The 21,893-nt window shown below is 54.3% G+C and overlaps 1 protein-coding gene and 1 pseudogene across 2 annotated transcripts; one reads left to right on the top strand and one right to left on the bottom strand.

Annotated features, from left to right (window-relative positions):
* Nucleotides 1–389: 389 nt before the first annotated feature.
* Nucleotides 390–17,925, bottom strand: TKT (transketolase; the record flags this gene model as incomplete). The annotated part of the gene is made up of 13 exons (XM_079712584.1): nucleotides 390–676; nucleotides 1,376–1,498; nucleotides 2,799–2,892; nucleotides 3,000–3,083; nucleotides 3,686–3,816; nucleotides 5,625–5,781; nucleotides 6,940–7,104; nucleotides 7,855–8,048; nucleotides 9,522–9,640; nucleotides 11,509–11,700; nucleotides 15,934–16,031; nucleotides 16,834–16,947; nucleotides 17,776–17,925. The coding sequence occupies 13 exons, from the start codon at nucleotides 17,923–17,925 to the stop codon at nucleotides 501–503; spliced, it is 1,797 nt and encodes a 598-aa protein (XP_079568710.1). The 3' UTR covers nucleotides 390–500.
* On the top strand, nucleotides 3,980–4,377 carry LOC307058582 (dihydrofolate reductase-like; annotated as a pseudogene). Its single transcript has one exon. The product of its transcript is annotated as a dihydrofolate reductase-like (transcript).
* Nucleotides 17,926–21,893: the final 3,968 nt, after the last annotated feature.

Genomic DNA, 21,893 nt, shown 5'->3' with positions numbered 1-21,893 from the left:
CTGCAGCTCTGATGCCAATCTGAGAGCTTCATTCTTTCTCAGGATGGGGCTACCCTGTTTCCCTCTGCTTCTCTGAGGCTGCTGGTTAAGAGGGCATGGGAAGGAACTGGAACAATAAGCAAGTGCCCTCCCTACCCCAGGAGACCTCGGACCACAGGGGTCAGACTATGAGGCAGCTCCCTAGACCCCTGGGGCCGGGCCAGCTGAGGGTGAGGGTTTCCGCCTCTGGGCTGGAAGGCAGGTTGCAGGCGAACCTGGTGGTGCTTGGGAAACAGCAGCAGCTCAGAACCAACTGCGCCAACCTCCCTACTTCTCCCTCCACCCTTCTTCCTCTGAACCAGCACTGGCTGCATTCACACCAAAGAAAAAACATTTCAGGAGCCAATTCATTTTTCTCAAAACATATTATTTATGACTCCTCTCGGTACATCTTTGAGCACCTCTGCCAGGATCTCAGGAATGTGTAGAACTCACTCCCACGCTGTACCCCCCACCCCCCACTAGGCCTTGGTGACCAGGCCCCGCACGGCTTGCGCGATGGCGTCCTTGTCAATGCCGAACATCTTGAGCAGCTCTGTTGGTTTCCCGCTTCTTGGCACCTGGCTGACAGCCAGGCGAGTGACAGTGACGCCAGGCTCGCCCACTACTGCAGAGGCCACTGCCTCACCTATGCCACCTGGACAAAGGAAGGGAGGTGAGTCAGGTGATGCAGCCTCGGGTGAGCAGTGGGCGGGTCCCCAGAGCCCCTAGCTGCCCCCGGGGCCCTGGATCAGTCTGAGTTTATTCCCTTTCCCAAGGATGGGGGGATGGCATATATACCAACCACCCTGCCCCACGCCTGTAGCCAGAGCAGACATCACCAATCACAGTACTTATTTTTTTCATAAGCCCAAATATGGCCTCTGAATCATATTTAACACCATCCTCTGGGCAGCTGTCATCAACCGACATCTGCACTTGATCTCAGGGTCTAAGCCCGTCTATTCCCCTGGGGCCTGCCTTGGAGGAGAGAGTGGTGTGTATTTGTAGAGAATGGCTTTGTGAAAAACTCATTAAGGCCAGAAATTTGTGTCACTTTCCCAGTTTGATTCTGCACAACAGCCTTAACTTTCAGGTACTTCAGGGACATGACCACTGTGTGCTCTTAGCACGGCTGGAACCCTCTCGGGCTTCCTGGGTCAGGCAGGGATCCAAGGAGCCATTCCAGCCATTGAGTTCAAGGGTCCCCAGGCCAAGCCTGAGGTCTGTTAAGAGGCCAAGTCCCAGCTGCTCTGGGTTTCCTGGGCTGCAGCTACCCTCCTGGGGCTGGGATAAAGGAGGATGTCCAGCCCTGTGCCCCCAGCCCTCCCAACCCGTGTGTCCCTGGCTCTCTCACCTTCACAGTAATGGTCCTCCACGGTGATGATCCTGCCCTTGGTAGCACGGGCACTGTCGAGAATGAGCTTCTTGTCCAGGGGCTTGATGGTGAAAGGGTCCAACACGCGAATGTTGATCTTCTCTGTGAGGGGAGGAGAAGTGGGGCGGGCTGAGAGGAAGGAGCTGGGCGCCGTGGGTCTGCCCTTTGGGGGCCTTTGATGGGCACCCTGCGAGGGGGCCTGTCACACAGCTGCCCACCCCCGATGGCTCGGCCACCTCCTCTGTTGATCTGTGATGCCCGTGTCCTCCGCACCCACCCCTCCACCTCGGAGCCTCCCTGGCCTGACAGGAGCAGCAGGTCTCAGGCAGGAAGAGGAGCGCCTCTCTCTCCCCTCACGCCCTGCGCTGCAGGATCTTGGCCTTTGGACCGACTGTCAGGGAAAGCCAGAGGGACAGCCGCCTCCAGGGGTCCACCCTGAGGTAAAGTGAGGGCATGTGGGGTGGTGGGGAGGGGAGCTGTGGCTGCAGGCAGGGCGGTGTCAGGTCAGGAGGATGGGTCAACCCTCGCCCTGGATCTCCAGCCCGTCTCGCTCCTGCTCTGGCCCTCCCCCCAGTTCCTCAGAGCTCTGTTCCTTCTGCCTGGGCCTCTTCGATACCCTCTTTGCTTATCAGTTCCTACTCACATCTGAGGTCATTTTCTTTTCTTTTTTTAAATTTATTTATTTTTGGCTGCACTGGGTCTTCGTTGCTGTGTGTGGGCTTTCTCTAGTTGTGGTGCCTTGTCTTGTTGCAGAGCACGGGCTCTAGGTGCGTGGGCTTCAGTAGTTGTGGCACGTGGGCTCAGTAGTTGTGACTCCCAGGCTCTAGAGCGCAGGCTCAGTAGTTGTGGCGCACGGGCTTAGTTGCTCCGCGGCATGTGGGATCTTCCTGCACCAGGGCCTGAACCATGTCCCCTGCACTGGCAGGTGGATTCTTAACCACTGCACCACCAGGGAAGCCCTGAGGTCATTTTCCTAAGGACACCCATGTCCGCCCTCTCCTGGGTGCTCAGCACAGCTGAAATCTGTTGTGATTCTACTGCAGGGGAGGCTAATGCCTGTCTTCCCTACAGCTAACACTTGTGAGCTCGCAATGATGATAATAATGCCAGGTCACGTTTATTAAATCCTCAGGACACCCCCGTGGGGAAGGTGACAGTACCTCCATCATGGGTGGGGAAACGAGGCACAATGATGCTGAATAACGTACTTAATTAGAAGCCAGCTAAGTAGATTCAGGTTCCAGGGCCTCGATCTGGCCACCATGCTGGGCACACAGTGAGTGCTCCAAGCCTGGCTCTTAGTAATATTCTCATCATTTAATTAGACGAGATTTTTCTTCACCCAAGACCGGGTCTGCAGTTAGCACCCCATCTAAGACTTTGTGGGTCCCGCCCTCCTTACCTTTCTTTAGCAGGTCAGCAGCAGCCAAGGCCTCATGCAGGGTCACCCCAGCCCCGATCACAGTCACCTGGTCGTCCCTGCTCTTCAGGACCACCTGGGGGCAACATGGGGGCCAGTGAGGCTCAAAGTCTGGTAGACTGGGGTGGATCCCAACCTCAGGCTCTCTCTGTGGGGTCTCACTGGGGCATAAACCACACTGACCTTGGCCTGTCCGATTTGGAAATCCTCATTGTTGTTGTAGATGATGGCGTTTTCTGGGCGGCTGGTCCGGATGAAGCAGATGCCCTGGAATGAAACAGAATAACTGAGGATTTCAGGACACAGGACTTCCAACCTTGAGGACTCAGTCTTTCCTCTGCAGCACGTGCCTCTCCTAATATTCCTCCTGCGTGACAGCCAGCCCCAAGCCCCAGATGGAAGATAACTTCTCCATCAGGTAGACTGGCCTCCAAGGACTACACCCCCTCCGCCCCCTGCCCCAGAGTGTTGTGGCTTGCCCCCTGCCCTCAGAGGGATGAGAGCCACGTGAGACATTCCAGTCAATGGCAGCGTGGCTCTTGTTCAGGACTCAGTTCATTCTGTCTTGGAGAATCCAACACAGGGAGGGCAGACAGGCATCAACTGCTGGATTGGCAGGGGCTGCCAGGATGCTCAGTGGTGAAAGAGAGCGGTGATCAATTAGCAATGTCTGCCACGCAGCAGGAAGGGTGGTGTGTATTTCATTTTTCCTGGTCTAACTCCTCCAAGTCACAACACCAGTGCACGGTCAGGAGACACCACTCTGGGGCAGCAAATGACCAGCTCTGGGCCTGCATGCTAGCCTCCCTTCCCGTCCCTTTAGGGAGGCGCTAGCTGCCAGCTAAAGAAAGAACAGTCAAGTGACCCACCTTTCTATTGGCCGCTAATTCCACTGCCTTCTCCGTAGACACCCCATCGCTTGGGTAAAAGACGGTTGACATGGGGAGAGACCGAAACATAGCCAGATCTTCCAGGGCCATCTGGGAGGGCCCATCTTCCCCTAGGGTGTGGGAAAGGATATGCTGAAGTAAGACCTCATGCGTGGAATGGAATCCTGGCCCCAAACCCTGTTTCAGAAGTCCGGGGACAGAATTTCGCGCCAAGCTGGTGGGCTATCCCTGGCAGTGTGACGTGCTAGCTCGGAAGTGTTTTCTGCCACCATCATGGTTCATCTGCTAAACTGCATTGTCGCTGTGTCCCAGAACATGGGCATCGGCAAGAATGGGGACCTGCCCTGGCCCCCGCTCAGGTAAACAGAATTTGGTGATTATGGGTGGGGAAACCTGGTTCTCCATTCCAGAGAAGAATCGACCTTTAAAGGACAGAATTAATATAGTTCTCAGTAGAGAACTCACGGAACCTCCAAAGGGAGCTCATTTTCTTGCTAAAAGTCTGGATGATGCCTTAAAACTTATTGAGCAACCAGAATTAACAAATAAAGTGGACATGGTTTGGATAGTGGGAGGCAGTTCCGTTTATAAGATATCCAGGTGTTCCTTCTGATGTCCAGGAGGAGAAAGGCATTAAGTACAAATTTGAAGTATATAAAAAGAACAATTAATGTGAAAGTGATTTCTGATCTATTTCAAGCCTCCCCCCCCCCCAAAAAATTATGTATTTTTTGTTGTGGAGACTTTTATTGACTTTAGATCTATGGATAATTATTTCTAAGCAAAGTACTTTTATTCCCCATTAATCTTAACTAGACTGTATCAGATACCATTTGTGAAACATTTCTTGCTGTAACTGCCCGAATGCCCATCAAGAGTCAAGAATAGGTGACCAGCACGTGCCTAGGGTAGAATATCTACCAAGACAGCCCGAAGTGGCAGAGTCCCCTGGTAGCATGAGTTGAAACCAGAGCCTATAGAGCTAGGAGCTAGGCAGATGGGTCCAAAGGTCAGAAATGGATTATAAACAGAAGAGCTAGCATACAGTTATTAAAATTAGATCAAAAGAGGGACTGTGAATTACTTTATATCACACTTTTGAAAAAAATTCTGTTCACTCAGACTAGGAGTCAATAAGTTGAAAACTCCAGGATATTCCACAGAGCTAGTAAAGAGGCAGGTATGAGACTACCTTTTTGGTGGTTAAAGGAGAAGGTTTGAGACCTTAAAAAACTTTGTTTCTGATCTTCAATGAGATTGCATGGGCTGTTACAATGATAGAATAAGAATTGGCTGCTCTTTACAAAAAAGAATAACCTAATATCAAGCATAATGGCTAAAACTAAAAATTCAAAGAGGTAAAAATTGAGAATGAATATTGCTAGAAACCAAAATTAGTAAGTTAGAAACTAAACTTCACAGAATTAAAAAATGAAAATTAAAACATGTTTTACCCATCACTTTAGCAAAGATTTAGATTAAGTATCCAAAAAAAAAAAAAAAAGCATTTTCTGCCTTATAAATTGGTACAAACTTTTTAGAGTGTAAGTTAGCAACATCAATTAAAATTCAAAGTATTCTGGATTTGGACCCAGAACTTCCACTTCTAGAAATTAATCCTGAACAAAGAAATGGACCCAAGAGTATTTCTTGCAACTTTCTTTTTCAAACTTGGAAACAGCCCAAATGTTGATTAATAAGAAATAACTAACCAGTATGTCTATAAAATGTAACATCTGCAGCAGTTAAAAAGAATGAAGTACTGACAGAAAAATGCCAAAAATTGCTAAGTAAAAGAAGCAAATTGTGTGTAATACTCAAAATGTTTAATAAATGTTCATGTGTGGGAAAAAGCAAAAAAAAAAGAAAAGAACTCCGGGGACGTCACAGGTGTGAGCACCCGGCCGCAGCTCCTTACCGATGGACACGCCGCAGTGGGAGCCACAGAGGTTGATGTTGCTCTCGGAGATGGCTGCCATGCGAATCTGGTCAAAGGCCCGCGTAAAGAAGGCTGCAAAGGTGCTGCAGAAGGGCACCGTCCTGTCACGTGTGGCACAGCCCACGGCGACGCTCACCTGGGGGCAGAGTGGGTGGTGTCAGCCCCGAGGAGGGAGAGGGTGGCCAGGGGGCCCAGGACCCCCAGGGCCACCTCTTGGGAGGTGAGGGTTCCGTCTCCCTAGTAACTGTTAATTCTCCTCCTCCCATGCAAGTGATCCTGTACACCCACGGACTCCACAGTCTGTTTGCAAACTCCTTCAACTTGAAATAGTAATTTCACAAGTTCTCTTAAAATCACTGTCCTGGGGAACACTTTTCTAGCAAAAGCCTTTCACAGAGCAGGCTATTAAGCTTGGGCATGGACGGTCCATCCTTCCCAGGCCTCTGCAAGTCTCCTCCACCATCTCCCTGCCACCCCAAGGCCTCTGCAGAGACCAGCCCTCGCAACCCCTCTGCATGCCCAGAGGCCCCAGGCCCCAAATGCTGGCCCAGAAGCACTGAGTGCAGGCACTGGTTCTAAATTGGCATCACCTCCACAGCTCTGAAACCCACCAGCTGACAGGAGCCCTCCTTCCCCAGCCCCCCACCCCCCAGCCCCAGACCCCCCAGCTGCCAAGGCTGGAAGCCAGAGACAACTTCAGGTTCAGGTGGAGGAAGAACTCTGGATGCAGCAGAGTCAGGTGGTCTCCAGGGGGAGGAAGCTCCCAGTTCCTAGAAGCCTGCAGGCCAGGCTGGGCTCCTCGGCCAGGATATTTTGAAAAACAGGACAAAACAGTGTTCCTTATTTAACAACCATAGATCCTGACAAGGAGCTGTTAACCCAACTGTGTGCATGGCAGGGGTCCACGAAGTCCTCTCAACTCTGTATTCCACAGGGTGGCAAGGGCCAAAGCCTTGTGCATAAAAGGGCCCAGCAGACTTTGGCTGCTCGTTCCAGCCTCCTGGCTGTGCCTGCCCTTCCGCCTGGAGGGCCCTTTACCCCCAGAGAAAGCCCATCCACCACAATGACTGGCCTGCGTGCAGCATCCCCTGCTCAGCTCCCCTGTGTGCACTCACCCAGCCCTTGGGTGTCACAACACCCCTCCCCCACCAGTTACTTGAGGTCAAGGGTCAATGCTGGGTCCTAGCCGTTTCTAGGGCCTAGCAGGCACCTGTCACTGCCAAACACGGCTGCTCAAGGGAACAGGAGGGGTTCAGCCCTGCCCCTGCACCCCTCAGACCCCAGCTGCACCCACCATGTTCTGCTCAGCAATGTAGCACTCGATGAAGCGGTCTGGGTGCTCCTTTTTGAAGAGTTCTGAGAAGGTAGAATTCTTGGTGTCCCCGTCCAGGGCGATGATGCGGTCGCTGGCGTGGCCCAGCTTGGCCAGGGCCTGCCCATAGGCTTTGCGGGTGGCTATCTGTAGGGAGGAGAGTGGGAAGGCTGAGCACCTCGGGGGCATGTGGCCTGGAGCCCAGCTCAGACTCTGGGCCATAGCTTCCACCAGGGAGGAAAAGGGTAAAAACAGGAGCAGAAAAAGGAAGCCCAGCAGCATATGGCCCCTGTGGAAACTTCTGTAAGGTTGCCAATAAGAACTTAAAACGATCAATGTCTTGGGTGCAGCCTCTTGTCTCCAGCCCGGCTATGAACCATCTGAGCTGGAAAAGATGTCCTAACACCCCCATTTCCCCAGCCCTGTAAAAGAGGCCTGTGAACTCGCCCAACTCTGCACGAGAATACACTGAGGGCCTCGCAGTCAGAAAGCCTGACTCAGGTGGCACTGATGGGTCCACAAGGGGGAGTGCCCAGAGCCGGGCAGGCCTGCCCTTTGCCTTTGCCTGGCCAGAAGTGGGGGAGTCCTGAGTGCAGGCCAAGGCCATGATGGACTGGGGCTGGGGTGGGGGGGACTCAGAAGCTGTCAGCTTTGATCCCAGTAGCTTGCTGTGTGACTATGGGCAAATCCCTTGCCCTCTCTGAGCCTCTCTGCATGTAAATAATTCCAGAGCTGGCTGGCCCCATGAAAGAACTCGCAGGAGCACCATCTTAGGGTTCCTCCTCACCCCGAACTAATCTAATCTCTCTTCTCTTTCCCAGCCCCAGCCCTGGGGAACCAGAGAACTGCTGCCACCCTAGCCCAACCAGTCCAGAAAAGTGAGGCCCAACTGGGTACCTTGTCCCCAACTTTGTAGCTGGGTGGGGTGGGCATTCGGATGTTGGTGATGTCCACTGAGGGGGTGTCCTCTTGCGGGGGTTTCGCCAGGATCTTCTTTTTGCTCTGGATCTGGCTGTAGATTTCCTGGATGATCTGATCAGCCATGTTTTTGGGGAGGGGCTTCCCATGCCAAGACTCCTTATCTTCTACCCCTATGGGTACAATGTAGGAGGGCAGAGGGACAGGTAAGGTGAAAGCTCCCAGAGGGCCAGGAAGCTGCTCGAGGGGGCCTAACCCCCCACACGTCAAGGGCAGGCCACCATGGGGGTCAGGGAAGGAGGACCATGGTGACCAGCACTCAACTGCAGGCCCCTGTTGAGTAGCGGCCCAGTCCCCCAGGAGCTCCCAGTGGGGAGGGGGCATGTGTGGTAGATGAATGTTGCTGGCATGCCACCCCATCCCATTCCCCTTGCATCACCTCCCCATCCCAAGCCTGCACAGCGTGGGGTCTGCTGTAGAAATCACACTCAGTTTGTTGAATAGGTTGGGAGAGGAAGCTGAGGCCTAGGGCGGGGGCAGCACCGCCAAGGTCACCTATGCATCAGTGAGCAGCAGACGGGGCTCTGTAAGCCCGCAGGTGCATCCCCCGCCGTGGCATCTTGCCATGCGGGAACCAGTGAGACTTAATAACCCTCTCCTCTAAGGTCACCTCAGATGTCACCACAGCCTGGAGAAAGCCAAGGACTAACCATCCCAAGCAGCCCCCAGGAGCTATGAGGTTTCCAGATCCCACGTGGTGGTAACACCTGAGGGGTCAGCATCAGCAGCACTGAGGCCATAACTGTATCCCAGAGTCCTCTCCCAGAAGGTTCCAGAACTGTACACTTCTTCCCAGATACCAGTGAATATCCTCATTTACCTCAAGTCCACACAGGCAGAGGGGGACGTGACCGCTGGTGGGCAGGGGGAGAGCCGGGCACGTGGCACAGTGAAGCCAGCCCAGAGCCTGCAGTTAGCCCTTTTAGTGCCAGACTCCCTGTATCCCTGGGCAAGTCCCTGGCCACTTCTAGCCCCATCTTCCCATCGTTACAATGGGCAAGCGCCATCCCAGCCCCAAGCAAGGGTCTGGAGCCCGTGCCTAGGTGCTAGGGAGGGACTTATGTCGGCATGGCTCTCAGGCCAGGCACACGAACCATCTTCCAGACGCTCCTGGGCTGCCCACCCGCACAGCCCTCTGGAATCACTTTTCCATTGCATGAGGGGTACCCCGCTTGCCTCCTAGGGAAGAATCTAGGTCTCCCCAGGCTTTCCTGGGGCTCCCTGCATCAGCCCTTCGGCTCAGGGCAGACATCGGGAGCTGTCAAGGTCGCTCTGCAGATGCCAGGCAGGGAGTGTCCTCTCTCCTTACCCACAGTCCTTCCCAAGTCCTCCCTCTCCTCCTGCCTACACATGACCCCCAGTCAAGACCAGCCTAACCAGGCTCTAAATCCCAGCTCAGCCACACTGCCCAGCAAGTCTCCTGCTCCCCCTTCCCTGGACTGTGTGCACTCCGCTGAGGAAGCAAGCGGCTGGCTCAACCCCAGACACGGGCTCTCAGAGGCACGCCTCCTAAACAACCCCCTCTTCAGTCAGCCGCAGGGCCCGGTCCCGGGGTGGTGGGTGGAAGGAGACTCGAGCATACAGACCTGTGATGCCTCGACCCTTGAAGGTCTTGGCAATGATGGCCGTTGGCTGGTTCTTGACCTGCCCGAAGGCCTTACACAGCTCCTCCACGCTGTGTCCATCTACGATGACGGCGTGCCAGCTGGGGACAGAAAGAGGGCGTGAGGGGTGAGGGCCCTGAGAAGGGTCCTGGGGAAAGGCCCTGCCCTCGCTCCACTGCACGGCTGCGATCTGGAAAAGAGCTGGAGGAGTTGGGGCGCCTCAAACCTGCTGGTTTCCGATTTGGGTTTAATTTTCTCTTTTCACATTGTTTTACTTCCTCTTGTTTGCCTTTGAACAGATTTTCCTCCTCTCTCCTAAGTAATGCAAAGCCTAGTTCACTTATTGTCTTTCATTCCTGAGCTATTCATTTCCTACTGAAAGCTGCTTTTAGGACAATGCACTGGGTTTGGAATCTACTGCTAGATTTCTGATGAATTTTTATTTAAGGGACACATCGGATCACTCCATAGATGGTGGACGTGGTGCCGGAAACTTGAATAAATTAAGTCATGTTGTCAAACATCCAGAGAAAGGAGCCTTTCTCTTTCAGGCAATCCCTTCTGGGACACTTTTTGGCAGATTAATAGTAACAGAAGTAGCAGCTCACACTTATTGAGTGCCCACTCTATGTAGGCATGGGGCTGAGCACATATTAACCCATTTAAACCTGTTGTTGGGCTTCCCTGGTGGCACAGTGGTTAAGAATCCGCCTGCCAATGCAGGGGACACGGGTTCACACCCTGGTCCAGGAAGATCCCACGTGCCGTGGACCAGCTAAGCCCATGTGCCACAACTGCTGAGCCTGCGAGCCACAACTACTGAAGCCCGCGTGCCTAGAGCCCGTGCTCCCAACAGGAGAAGCCACCGCAATGAGAAGCCCACGCACCGCAACAAAGAGTAGCCCCCGCTTGATGCAACTAGAGAAAACCCATGCTCAGCAACGAACACCCAACGTAGCCAAACATAAATAAATAAAATAAATAAGGCAAATTATTAAAAAAAAAACAAAAACCTGTTGTTGTCCCCATTTTATAGACATGTAAGCTGACATACTGAAGGTGGAGTAATCTGCCCAAGGCCGCAAAGCAAGTTAAGTGATGAAACCAGGACTTAAGGAATCTGGCTTTGTAGCCACAAGGTTATGGACACAGACCCAAGGATGCTGCCGGGGTTATACTCCAAGTCCCCAGCCCGATGTGGCCTTGAGGAGGTCTGTTCCTGAGGCATGTTATGGCTGTTTCTTCCCCTGTCCAACAGAGAATCTTTCTTCTCTTCATTTTCTCCCTCTGTAAGGTCACTCAGAGTTAACAGCCCTGTGTCTGCTGTGTGATCAGGTACTGCAACTCCAACTCGACTTTCCCTGGTCATCGGCTCATCTATGAAGGGTGGCCTTGGAGGCCCTGGGCCCTCAGAGCCCAACTGCAGAACTTGTATTTGGGGTAGGGGAGGGACATCAAGGTGAGGCCCTCTCTGGCTGACACCCACCCAGATGGACCTCCCTGCTTTGTAACACGTGACTCTGAACTCACAACCATCCAAGGCCCATGGGGGAAATCTGGAAACCCTATCTCCCGTTTCCCTATGAGAGGTCTGTTCCTCCTCCTGTCACAAGAGGTAACCAGTGGCCTGACGTACTGAGCGAGCCTGGTCCACACCGTGCACCTCCTGCCTCCTCACCCAAGAACAAGGTGAGGATGTGTGAGATCACGTTATGTGGATGCTCTGAGAGCCATCACACCACTCAACGTGCAAATAAAGGAACTTGCTCAGAGCTGGGCCTCAGCCCACGAATCCATGGCACTGGTCAGGGTGGCCACTTTAAGTCCAAATGCCCTGTGAGTCAGACCCTGAAGGGAGACCTTCTTTTGATGGGGCTTAACCTCTGGCTTCAGCCCCGGCATCTGCAAAGCTTCTGGCACAGAGGTCTCCTTTGCTATGAGGGTGCTCAGGCCACAGCCTCGTACGTACCCGAAGGCCTCGCAGCGCTTCTGGTAGACGTCCATCTGATGCTGCAGCGGGGTGGGGTCACTCTGGCCCAGGCGGTTGATGTCAAGAATGGCGACGAGGTTGTCCAGCTTGTAGACGGCTGCAAAGGCCATGGCCTCCCACACGGAGCCCTCTGATAGCTCGCCGTCTCCCAGCATGCAGTAGACACGGTAGCTGTGGGTGGGGGTAGGGGGTTAGAGACTGGCCCCCCTGCCTGGCCCACGTGCCCCTGGCCTTTCCCTCTGGGATGTGCAACAGCTGTGCCCACCCCAAGTCCACACCCAGTGAGGAAGGGGCTGTGAAGGAAGCTGTCAGGAGCTCCAGAAAGTAGCACCAGCTGCCAAGAAACAGCTCCAGACAGCAGTGTGGAGTGGTTAGGGCACGAAGAAAATGATGAGGTTCACAGGGGCTGACTACTCACACTGGGCGGGAGGGCCCTGAGCCGCCCACTGCCGGGGTGCACCCACTTCTCTCCGCCTCACCGTGAACCAGGACTGCTGGGGGAGCCCTGGGACTCGCTCAGTGGGCCAGAGGGACAGAGGACCTTTCTGCTCAGAGGAGCTGGGCCAGGGAGGCCATCTGTGATGCACCCTAGAGGGAGGCTTCAGGTGAAGATGAGCACGCACGAGGGGGCTTGAAGGCCGGGGTCACGGTGTGGGAAGGTGCCTCAAAGGATGGGCTCCTCCCAAACTTCTGGGGCTCGTTCTCACCCAAGACTAGAGCTGGGCCTAGGCTTTCTCCACCCCAGGGGCTATCTCCTGCCCTCAACACAGGCAGCCATGATTGTTCCAAAGGCAGTGTGACACGGTAAAAAGAGCAATGAACTTGGGATAAATTACCCAGAAACAGAACCTTCCCTGGCTGGGGAGGGTGGAGCCAAGGGGTGAGGCTGGAGGCAGGGAGACCAGTTCAGGGACCTTGACCCCAACCCCCAACCCCCCAACTCTGCTTAGCATTGAGTAACCCTCTCAGAGAAGGAAGGTAAGTGCAGTTGCTACTCCCAAAAAAACACACAGACAAGGAAACAGGCTCAAAGGTCAAGGCACCTGCCTGAAGATCATGCAGCTGGGGAGCAGCTGAGCGAGGATTCAAACACAGGCCTGACCGCCCCGCCCGGTCTGTCCACTCCTTGCTGACTAGGATCGCACACAGGGGGAGGGGCAGCAGGATGCCGAGACCCCCCTTCCCCTGCCCAGCGTCCAGATGCGTGACCCCAGGGAGCGAGGCTGGTACCTGGATGGCTCGGAGGGACACAGCCGCCCGCCCTGTTGCTGAGTGGGTTGGGCCTCCAGGCCTCCCTGCTGCAGGGCCAGCGCAGGGGGAGCTGAAGAGAGGTGGGGACGGCTGTGGTGCTGTCAGCATGACTCAGCACCCCTGCAGGCCTCCAGGTCAGGGAGGGCTCCTGCATCCTCCCCTTGCCATGCCAGGCCCGTACCTTCACTTCTGTGGCCTCCAGCAGGCCAGGCCACTGGTTCCCCCACAAGGAGAAGGTCCCACTCACAGAGGCTTATCTGAAGCTGGGTCTTGCAGGCTGCAAGGGGGGCGCAAAGACACTGCAGGGGTGGGGTCTGGCACAGCAGCTCCCGAAAATGACCAACCTGATGGGGCTAAGCCAGAGAAGCTGGTAGGGAACTCGACTTCCCCAAAAAGGGATTCCAGGGAAGCAGACTGGCTGCCTTCCCAACCCCACACCCACTTCCAAGGAACCTGAACTGGGGCCAAGAGTGGAGTTCCAGCATAGCCTCAGACTCAAGTCAGGAGGGTGGCGTGGGGAGACACTGCGGGTGCTTGTGAACAGGAAAGGGGGCCCTGCAGAAGCCAGGGCTAACCCTGAGGCTGCATACTTCCTGAAGCTGTTAGATTCAGGGTAGGGCTACAAATGCCCACAGTCCTGAATTACCATGAAGAGAAGAGACCCTAACGAGAGGGCCAACATTTGCTGCAGGAGTTGGGAAACCACCTCAAATATCCAACAACAGATGACGGTCTAAACGTGTTACAGCATCCCCATAAAACAGAACAGTATCCAGTCATTAAAACTAGCTCTTGGACTTCCCTGGTGGCACAGTGGTTAATAATCCGCCTGCCAATGCAGGGGCACGGGTTCCAGCCCTGGTCCGGGAAGATCCCACATGCCGCGGAGCAACTAAGCCCGTGCGCTGCAACTATTGAGCCTGTGCTCTAGAGCTGGGAAGCCACAACTACTGAGCCCGCGTGCCACAACTACTGAAGCCCACGCACCTAGAGCACGTGCTCCGCAACAAGAGAAGCCACCGCAATGAGAAGCCTGCGCACCGCAACAAAGAGTAGTTCCCACTCGCCACAACTAGAGAAAAGCCCACGCACAGCAATGAAGACCCAACACAGCCAAAAATAAAAATAAAATAAAAAAAACAAACACTAGCTCTTGACAGGGTGTGAGAAAGTGTTCAGATTTTTCTAAAAAGCATTGGGTAAAATTGTATAAATACTAGGATTATAAATCCATTAAGTTTTTTCTCACAATAACATGGAGGAAATAGGATACATTGTTAAGTGAGACTGAAATGGGGGAGAGGTGGTTAAGAATAAGGAAGATGTTTGTTTCTTCTTTTTTTTTTTTTTGGCCACACCTCGCAGTATGCAGGATCTTCATTCCCCGACCAGAAAGTGAACCCATGCCCCCTGCAATGGAAGCACAGTCTTAACTACTGGACTGCCAAGGAAGTCCCTCGTTTCTTTTTAATGCATTCCTGTATTTTAGATTAGTATGTATTTTATAATAAAAAAAATTATGTAAAAGAGAAATGGGGAATTCCCTGGAGGTCCAGTGGTTAGGACTCAGTGCTCTCGCTGCCGGGGCCCCAGGTTCGATCCCTGGTTGGGAACTAAGATCCCATAAGCCATGTAGTGCAACCAAAAAAAAAAAAAAAAAAAGAGAGAGAGAAATGGAAGAGAGCCAATTGGATGTGTGCTCCCTGGTTGATGGCTGGACAGACCTGACTGGAGGCTGGATCCAGGACCTCTGGCAGCTGGCGCAGCCTGGTAATTCCCTTAACCCCTCAGCCTTAGCCAACCCTGGCCACTGAGAACCCAGCTAAACGCTTTCTCCCTACACTGGCTTTTCCCATTATGTTAGGGTCAGGAAACGACCCTTCATGAGGAATTATTTCAAGCAACTGTAGAGAATAATTAACTCACAGCTCTGGTTCTGTGCCAAATAAAATACTCTTAAACACACATCCCATTCTTTGTGACTTTCTTCACTGCATGGTGAATCATTTCTGGGTGTAGCTGAGCCTGGCCCCAGAGCCCAGCCCGGGAGGCTATGCCATCAGGTAACACTGGCCTGAGTCTGGGAGGCCTCACAGCCCCAGCCCACCTCCTGGAGAGCTGTCTCAGGAGCTTCCCCTGCACACAGTAGGTGCTCACTGGGTGGAGCATCCAGTCAGGCTCCCTGTAGCCACCTGCCGCCTGCAGGCCAGACTCCCTCGGCCTCTCCTCTGGGAAGCTTCCCACCCACAGGGCTCCCTGAGCCTGCTGTGCTTCCCTCAGGCCCCTCAGAGCAGCCTGGGGACCCTGAATATGGACTCCAGATGCACACCCTGGGTTCACATCCTGCCTCCACCATAAGCAAACATCTTACCTCAGTTTCCCCACCTGTGAGAGGGGCAGCTGTACGCACCTTATCACCTTATCAAGGTGAAACCCTATAAAGCACAGAGTACAGGGCCCTAAACGGTAAAGGAATGCAGAAACCACTTTGACAGCCTGCAGCCAACACTCCTCCCCTCCGCAACAGAGACCTGTCTGTAGGCCACGGTGGACGGCCTTGTAGCTGAAACCTGCCTCGAGGGCCTTCTCTCCCAAACTGCCTGGTGCTCGAGCAGCAAACCTCTCTGACCAGGCTGCTCACCCTCCACAGGCCACTCTCTCCAGGGTTCATCTCTTCCCTGGCTGACACGTGGGGGTCAGGGAGGCCCAGAAACACCCCCGGAACACCCCATTTTCTCCTTTCCCGAGGTAAAGGCGAGTGGCTCGGGCCTGGGTTCTCGGCACCTAGTCAGGCATTGAGAGGTGGGCCCACCTAAGACTTCCAGGGTCCAGGTGCCAGGCTTGGGGGCAACATGGGAACTCATGAGCCAAAGCGCTCTGGCCAAAGAGCACGTGGCTCTGGACACAAGCCTGGCCCTACCGGTCACTATCCAGGGACTCTGGGCAGGTCCCTTCACTCCTTTGAGCCCATTTCCTCATCTGAAAAGGGAGCTGGTCCTGGTACCAGCCTCATGCCACACATGCACGGTTAGTCACTCAATTCCTAGTCCGCCCTGGGCAGGCAAGGAGGTGCTTGGGGGCAGCGAGTAAAGCTGGGCCACCAGGACCCCCCCCAAAACCATCGTGGGTGGGGGTGGGGAGTGGGAGTGTTACCTGGCTTTGTCGAAGTATTTGCCGGTGTAGGCCATCCCGCAAGCGGCCCCAAGGCCTTGGCCCAGGGAGCCCGTGGCCACATCGGTGAAAGCTTGTTTCTGTCATGACAGAGGGCTACAGTTACTACAGGCAATGTTTCCCAGAAGTGCCTCCCAGGATTCTAGCCCTGTGGCCTTGGGAGCCTCGAAGCCACACCCCACCCATACCCAGGGTACAGGCAGGTCTGCAGAAGGCAGAGTGTGACTTCTCATTATGCCCCTACAGCAGTAATTGTGGGTGTGGTTCAAATACCAGCTCGGGCCATGGGGAGCTGTGTGACCTCAGGCCACGGACTGAATCTCTTTGGGCCTTGGTTCCTTCATCTGTAAACAGAACCCACATTATTCACCTCACACAGTGGTTGGGAGAATTCATGACAAAACTGAAGTATTTGGCCCTAGTGGGTGCCCAGATGGGGCGTCACAGTTTCCATGGTAACCTCATGAACTCCAAACCTTTGCAGCGACCCGAGGAGCACACCAGGCCCCTTCCGTGGGTGTCACCAGCATCCTGCTGTGACCCCCTTAGAGAATCCCTGGTGAACCTCTTCTCCCAAGCTGTGTCTAAGTGGCCAGGGAGGCCCAGCAGGGAAGGGAAGCCGGTGTTTGGTGCCTGGGGAGAGGCCCTCCCTGCAGTTGACCCAGAGTGCCCTGGGCTGGGGCCTTAAAGGTCTCACCCTTCAGCACAAGCTTGGGGTAAACAGCGTGCCTCCAAACGCCTGCTTCTTCCTCCCTTTAATGCCCTCCTCTGCCCTCCAACACCCTCAGCTCCTCAGTGGGTGCCCTGCCCCCTTCCCACATGCCTTGAGAAACAGGAAGTGGAAGCAGAGGCCTGGAGAGGCTCCTGGTGGGGTGCACTTACCGGGACAGGGTGCCCGTCCAAGTCAGAGCTGATCTTCCTCAGGTTCAGCAGCTCTGCCTCAGGCAGGAAGCCGGCTTCAGCCCAGACGGCATACAGGATGGGCGCTGCATGGCCCTGCAGGGGATGGACGGGGGGAGGGGGAGGGGGATGGGTCAGATGAGGAGCTGTTCCCGCCACGCCCCGAAACCCAGGGCTTAGCCAAACCGAACCTGCCGGCCCGGGTATCCCTTTCAGGAAAGGAAGCAAGTGAAGGCTACCTTCCCTCCTTTCATCCCTCTCCAGCCCAAGGTTCCCACAGCCAAGGCCGAGCCGGCCCTAGGACAGGTGCAGGGGGAGCGCAGCTGTGAGGCCCAAGGCCAAAACCCCAGCAGGCAGCCGGCCGCCCTAATCCCTGGGTTCTGGCATGTGAGCAGACTTGGACAGACTTCTAAGCTCTCATGCCTACCCCGAGAGACCAGAGGCCATGGAGCCAGGCCTGGGTACAGGTGGATTTCGGGGTTTCATGGCATAGTTTGTGGCTATGGTTCTCAAGCGGGGCGGTGGGGGGAGGTGGTCAGGGCACCCCATCCTAAACCCTACTGCAGGGCATCACCACTCTTGAGGGAGCGAGCGTGGCCTGGGTACTGGCCCAACAGAGACGCGTGTAGAAAGCCACAAAGCTATACCCCAGACCCGGACTTCAGTCCTGCCTGTCAACACCAAACATGGGCGGAACACCCAGACCATTTCCATTAATCCCTATGAATTCGGTTGTTTATTCCTTAGCTTGGGGTTAAGTTTACCAGCTGGGTCAGCACAGAGCAAGCCACCGAGGGAGGGGCCGGACGGAGCAGGTGGAGAAGAGTGGTGAGGGGCTGGGTTCACACCAGGGAGGTAGGTCCCCTTCTCACCATTTCAGGGCCCACCCAGCCCCAGGTGAAGGACAGAGGGCTGGCGTCCTACCTTGGAGAGCACAAAGCGGTCGTTGTGAGGGTTCTGGGGATCCATGGCCTTGTAGCGCATGGTGTGGAAGAAGAGGACAGCCATGATCTCGGCGGCGCTGCAGCATGACGTGGGGTGGCTGTGGCCCAGGAGAGAGACGAACGCATGCATCACAGCCCTGAACCCCTGATCTACAGGGCTTATCCCACGCCCACAGACAGGGACCTGGGGGTGCAGGTCCCAAGGAGTCACGGGCTTGGCTTGTCAGAGAGCCACGTGCTCCTCCCTCCTGGGAGGGTTACATGGGGTCTCAAGGAGGCACTGCTGGCAGCATGGGGGTTGCACCCTCCCAGGGGCCAACAGTCTGGACCCTCAGAGTCATGGTAATTGAAGAATTCTGGGGCTGGACTAGAGTAAGAAAGGAGGAGGGGTCCAGGAGACTGCAGTGGCCCCTCTATGAACAGTTAGCTAAGTCCCAGTGGGACTGCCCAGGACTCTGCCCACCTGTCAGGGCAACCTGGCCTCCCAGGCCCCCAGGGGTACTGGGCCTCCTACGGCCCTGGGCGGGGGCTAACGGACGAAGGCTCCCAGCAGCCCCCACCCACAGGGTTGGTAGTCTGAAAACTGGGCCTTCAGGCTCTCCAAGAGCATCACTGGGCTACTCGGCAGGCTTTTAATGGGCATTTTGAGGGCTGGTATAGCCACCAGGAACAATGTTTTTGCACAGAATTTAAAAGGCAAAGCAATCTCTTGTCTTCTACAAAGGCTACAATCCTGGAAAAAATTAAAACTCCTTCTGCCTGAGACAGGGCTGGGCTGGGGCTGACAGCAGCAAGCACCTGCCCTTCCAGGCCTGGGGCGGTGGGGTCAACGGGTCTCCCTTTTCTAGGCTCTTTGTTCTATTTGCTGCACAGTTATTTGAATGGCTCCTGGGCAAAGGACTTAACCAGAGAACGTACAAGGATTATGTCTTAGAGATGTGACTTATTCAGGTTTCTTAGGACCCACTTGGTTGATTCAGCCCCAGCCCCCAGGAGTGGAGACTGGGGTTCCCGGCAGGACATGCTGTGATTCCTGAAGCCCTCTGGTCCACAGCTTGATTACAACGTCAGCCTCAGGGCACGTGCCTCCCAGCCGCTCCCTCCATGCAGCTCAGCACAGCCTTCTGCCGCTGCTCTGAGGCCCTTCATACTAAAACATGCCCACTGCCAAACTCAAGGGCACATGCACCACCTGGAGTTCCGTGGGCCTCCCTCCTCCCTGCCAGCCGGCTCCCGCCACGGGTTAGGGGTGAGTCACTCCCAGAGCAGACACATTAGTAGAGAAATCTGGAACTGTCCATGCTGGTTTAGTACCCACATCCCCAGCACACAATCGTCTTATACTTAACCATTTCTACGAACTCCTGGTCATGGGGAAAGACACTAGACCTGAAAGAGGGAGGTGAGGAAATGTGAACGAGAAACCCTTCCCTGCCTGGCAGGAACCCAACTCCCTTGTCCCTAGCGCAAAATTCAGCTGGGGGACGCCCCAGTCAACACCAGCCAGGCTGACCTCTTGCCCTTCCCCTCCTAGGGCAACCCCATCCCTGAGGAACCCTTTTTCAAAAGTCATGACCCTGTTAGGAGAACAGTGGGGGAAGGATGTGGGTGGAGAGCAGGCCAAACTGCTCCAAGAGAAAGAAGGCAGACACGGACAGGAGCTTGGCCTGCCCTGCCCACCTGGCGGTTCCCAGGAAGGGGCTTCAGGCAGAAAGGGCTGTGACACAAGCACTTTCTGCACATGGTGGAAGTGTGCCTGGCCCAGGCAAAGCTGACGTGGTGGGAGGGAGGTCACCCATGAAGAGACACCAGAAGTTGAAAAGTAGTTGATTTGAACACTTCCTTGCGAGACCCATGGGGGTTGAGCCTATATTTCCTCCAAAGCCTGCATCCCGGACACACTACTAGCCCTACCTTCATACCTGCCAAATAAAAACATACAGGATAAGGGATCCTTGGGGGCCAGGTGTCTGCTCCACTCCACCCCACCCCAGAGCTTTCAGGGAACTCCCTCTGAGAGGTGTCCCAGGGTGGGGATATGGGCCACTCAGGCTGTGACTTTAGCACATGCTTCACCTCCCTGAGGCTCAGCTTCCTCACTTGTAAATGGGGTGCTGTGTGCGGATGGCAGGGGGTCCCTAAGACAATGAACTCAAAGTGCCCAGGTTACCATCAGCCACCACTATCCGCTGGAAGACCAGATGCCACACTTCTCAGTGCCTCCAACTCCTCATCTGCAGGCTGGGACCGCGACCCTCTGCGGACCACGGGGCAGGCAAGAGGGAAGAAATAAGCTGAGAATTGAGATGGGGCTCTGCAAACCGTAAACTGCTGAACACACGGGAGACAGTTACTTTTAGGTGCAACTTACTAGAGGAACTTCAGGGTACAGAGTCTGTGGTCTGAGGGCCTGAGATTCTCCTGTAACCCCAGCCTGCCCTGGGGGGACAACTGTGGGTGGGGGCCCACCCCAAGGTGCTGTACAGGACAAACCCATGAATGTAAACTGGCAAGAGGCAGGGAGGGGTGTGGGCAAGGTGGGAGGCTGCAGGGAACTTTATCCACTACGCAACTCTTTGTGATGCATGGGGGTTATAAGTTTGTTCCAAAACCTGTCCACTTACTCCTAATTAGTTCAATCTATGAAGGTGGTGCTGAGGCCTTAGATCTGGGCCTAGGTAAGTCTCCCAAAGGCCCCCCACCTCTGGGAGGACATTCTTCCAGATGTCCCCACCACCACCCTTCCCTTCAGCATTCACTCTGCTTGCTTACAGGTTTCCCTGCAGAAAAAGTGCAGAGAAGATCCCTCACCCCCTGGCTGGGCACCTCTCCATTATCAACAGATAATGCTGCCAGCTGCTGGAAGATGGCCCTTCTCCCACCCTACACATGTCATACACATGCCTCAAGGCCTCAGAAAATGAACCAGGGAGGTGAGCACTACAACAGCCTCTCCAATGCTTAAAAATACAAAGAAAAATAATCTGTTATGAAGAAAGTACCCGAAGGAAAAAGTAAGAAATATGAGTTGAAAACCAACAGTTAAGGTCCAACCTAAAAAGTTAAAAAATACAGTGAGCTCAAAGACAGTAGAAAGATAAAAAATGGAAATTTATGAAATAGGAAGCAAATGTACAATTTTTAAAAATCGAAGTCAAGAGCTAGCTCTTCAAAAAAGAAAAAAAAGGGACTTCCCTGGTGGCGCAGTGGTTAAGAATCTGCCTGCCAATGCAGGGGACACGGGTTTGAGCCCTGGTCCGGGAAGATCCCACATGCCACAGAGCAGCTATGCCTGTGCACCACAACTGCTGAGCCTGCGCTCAAGAGCCCGTGAGCCACAACTACTGAGCCCATGCAGCGCAGAGCCCGTGCTCAGCAACAAGAGAAGCCACCACAATGAAAAGCCCGCGCACCGCAACGAAGAGTAGCCTCCGCTGGCCTCAACAAGAGAAAGCCCGTGCACAGCAACGAAGACCCAACGCAGCCAAAAAGAAATAAAGAGGATATTTCATGACAGTATATTCCTATAATGGAATACTATGCAGCAACCTCAACAAGATCTCACAAATACGACACGTGAACAAAGCACACTGCTGACAGATCTCTACAGCAGGGAAGACCATACTGTTTATGAATTTATACAAACGTTATAAGACTATAAGGAAAACAATAAAATGCAAAACTCAGTGTATAGTTCTTTCTGGGGGAAACCCTCCTTCTGTGAGGAGGGAGAGACACCCAGCAGGTTCTAAAGCACTATAACGTCCTAGTTCTTAAGCCTGGAGGTAGGTACACCCAGGTTAGTTATTTATAACATGTACATTATTTATATTCTTTTTTAGGTATATATTAAAAAAAATACTCAGGGGACTTCCCTAGTGGCATTCTTAACTAGTGGTTAAGAATCCGCCTGCCAATGCCGGGGACACGGGTTCGATCCCTGGTCTGGGAAGATCCCACATACCGCGGAGCGACGAAGCCCGTGCGCCACAACTACTGAGCCTGTGCTCTGGAGCCTTCGAGCCACAGCTACTGAAGCCCGCGCGCCTAGAGCCCGTTCTCTGCAACAAGAGAAGCCACCGCAGTGAGAAGCCCACG

The sequence above is a fragment of the Hyperoodon ampullatus genome (assembly GCF_949752795.1).
Source record: "Hyperoodon ampullatus genome assembly, chromosome: 10".
Lineage (NCBI taxonomy): Eukaryota > Metazoa > Chordata > Mammalia > Artiodactyla > Ziphiidae > Hyperoodon > Hyperoodon ampullatus.
The sequence above is the reverse complement of the archived record's forward strand: the minus strand, read 5'-3'. Positions and strand labels throughout refer to the sequence as shown.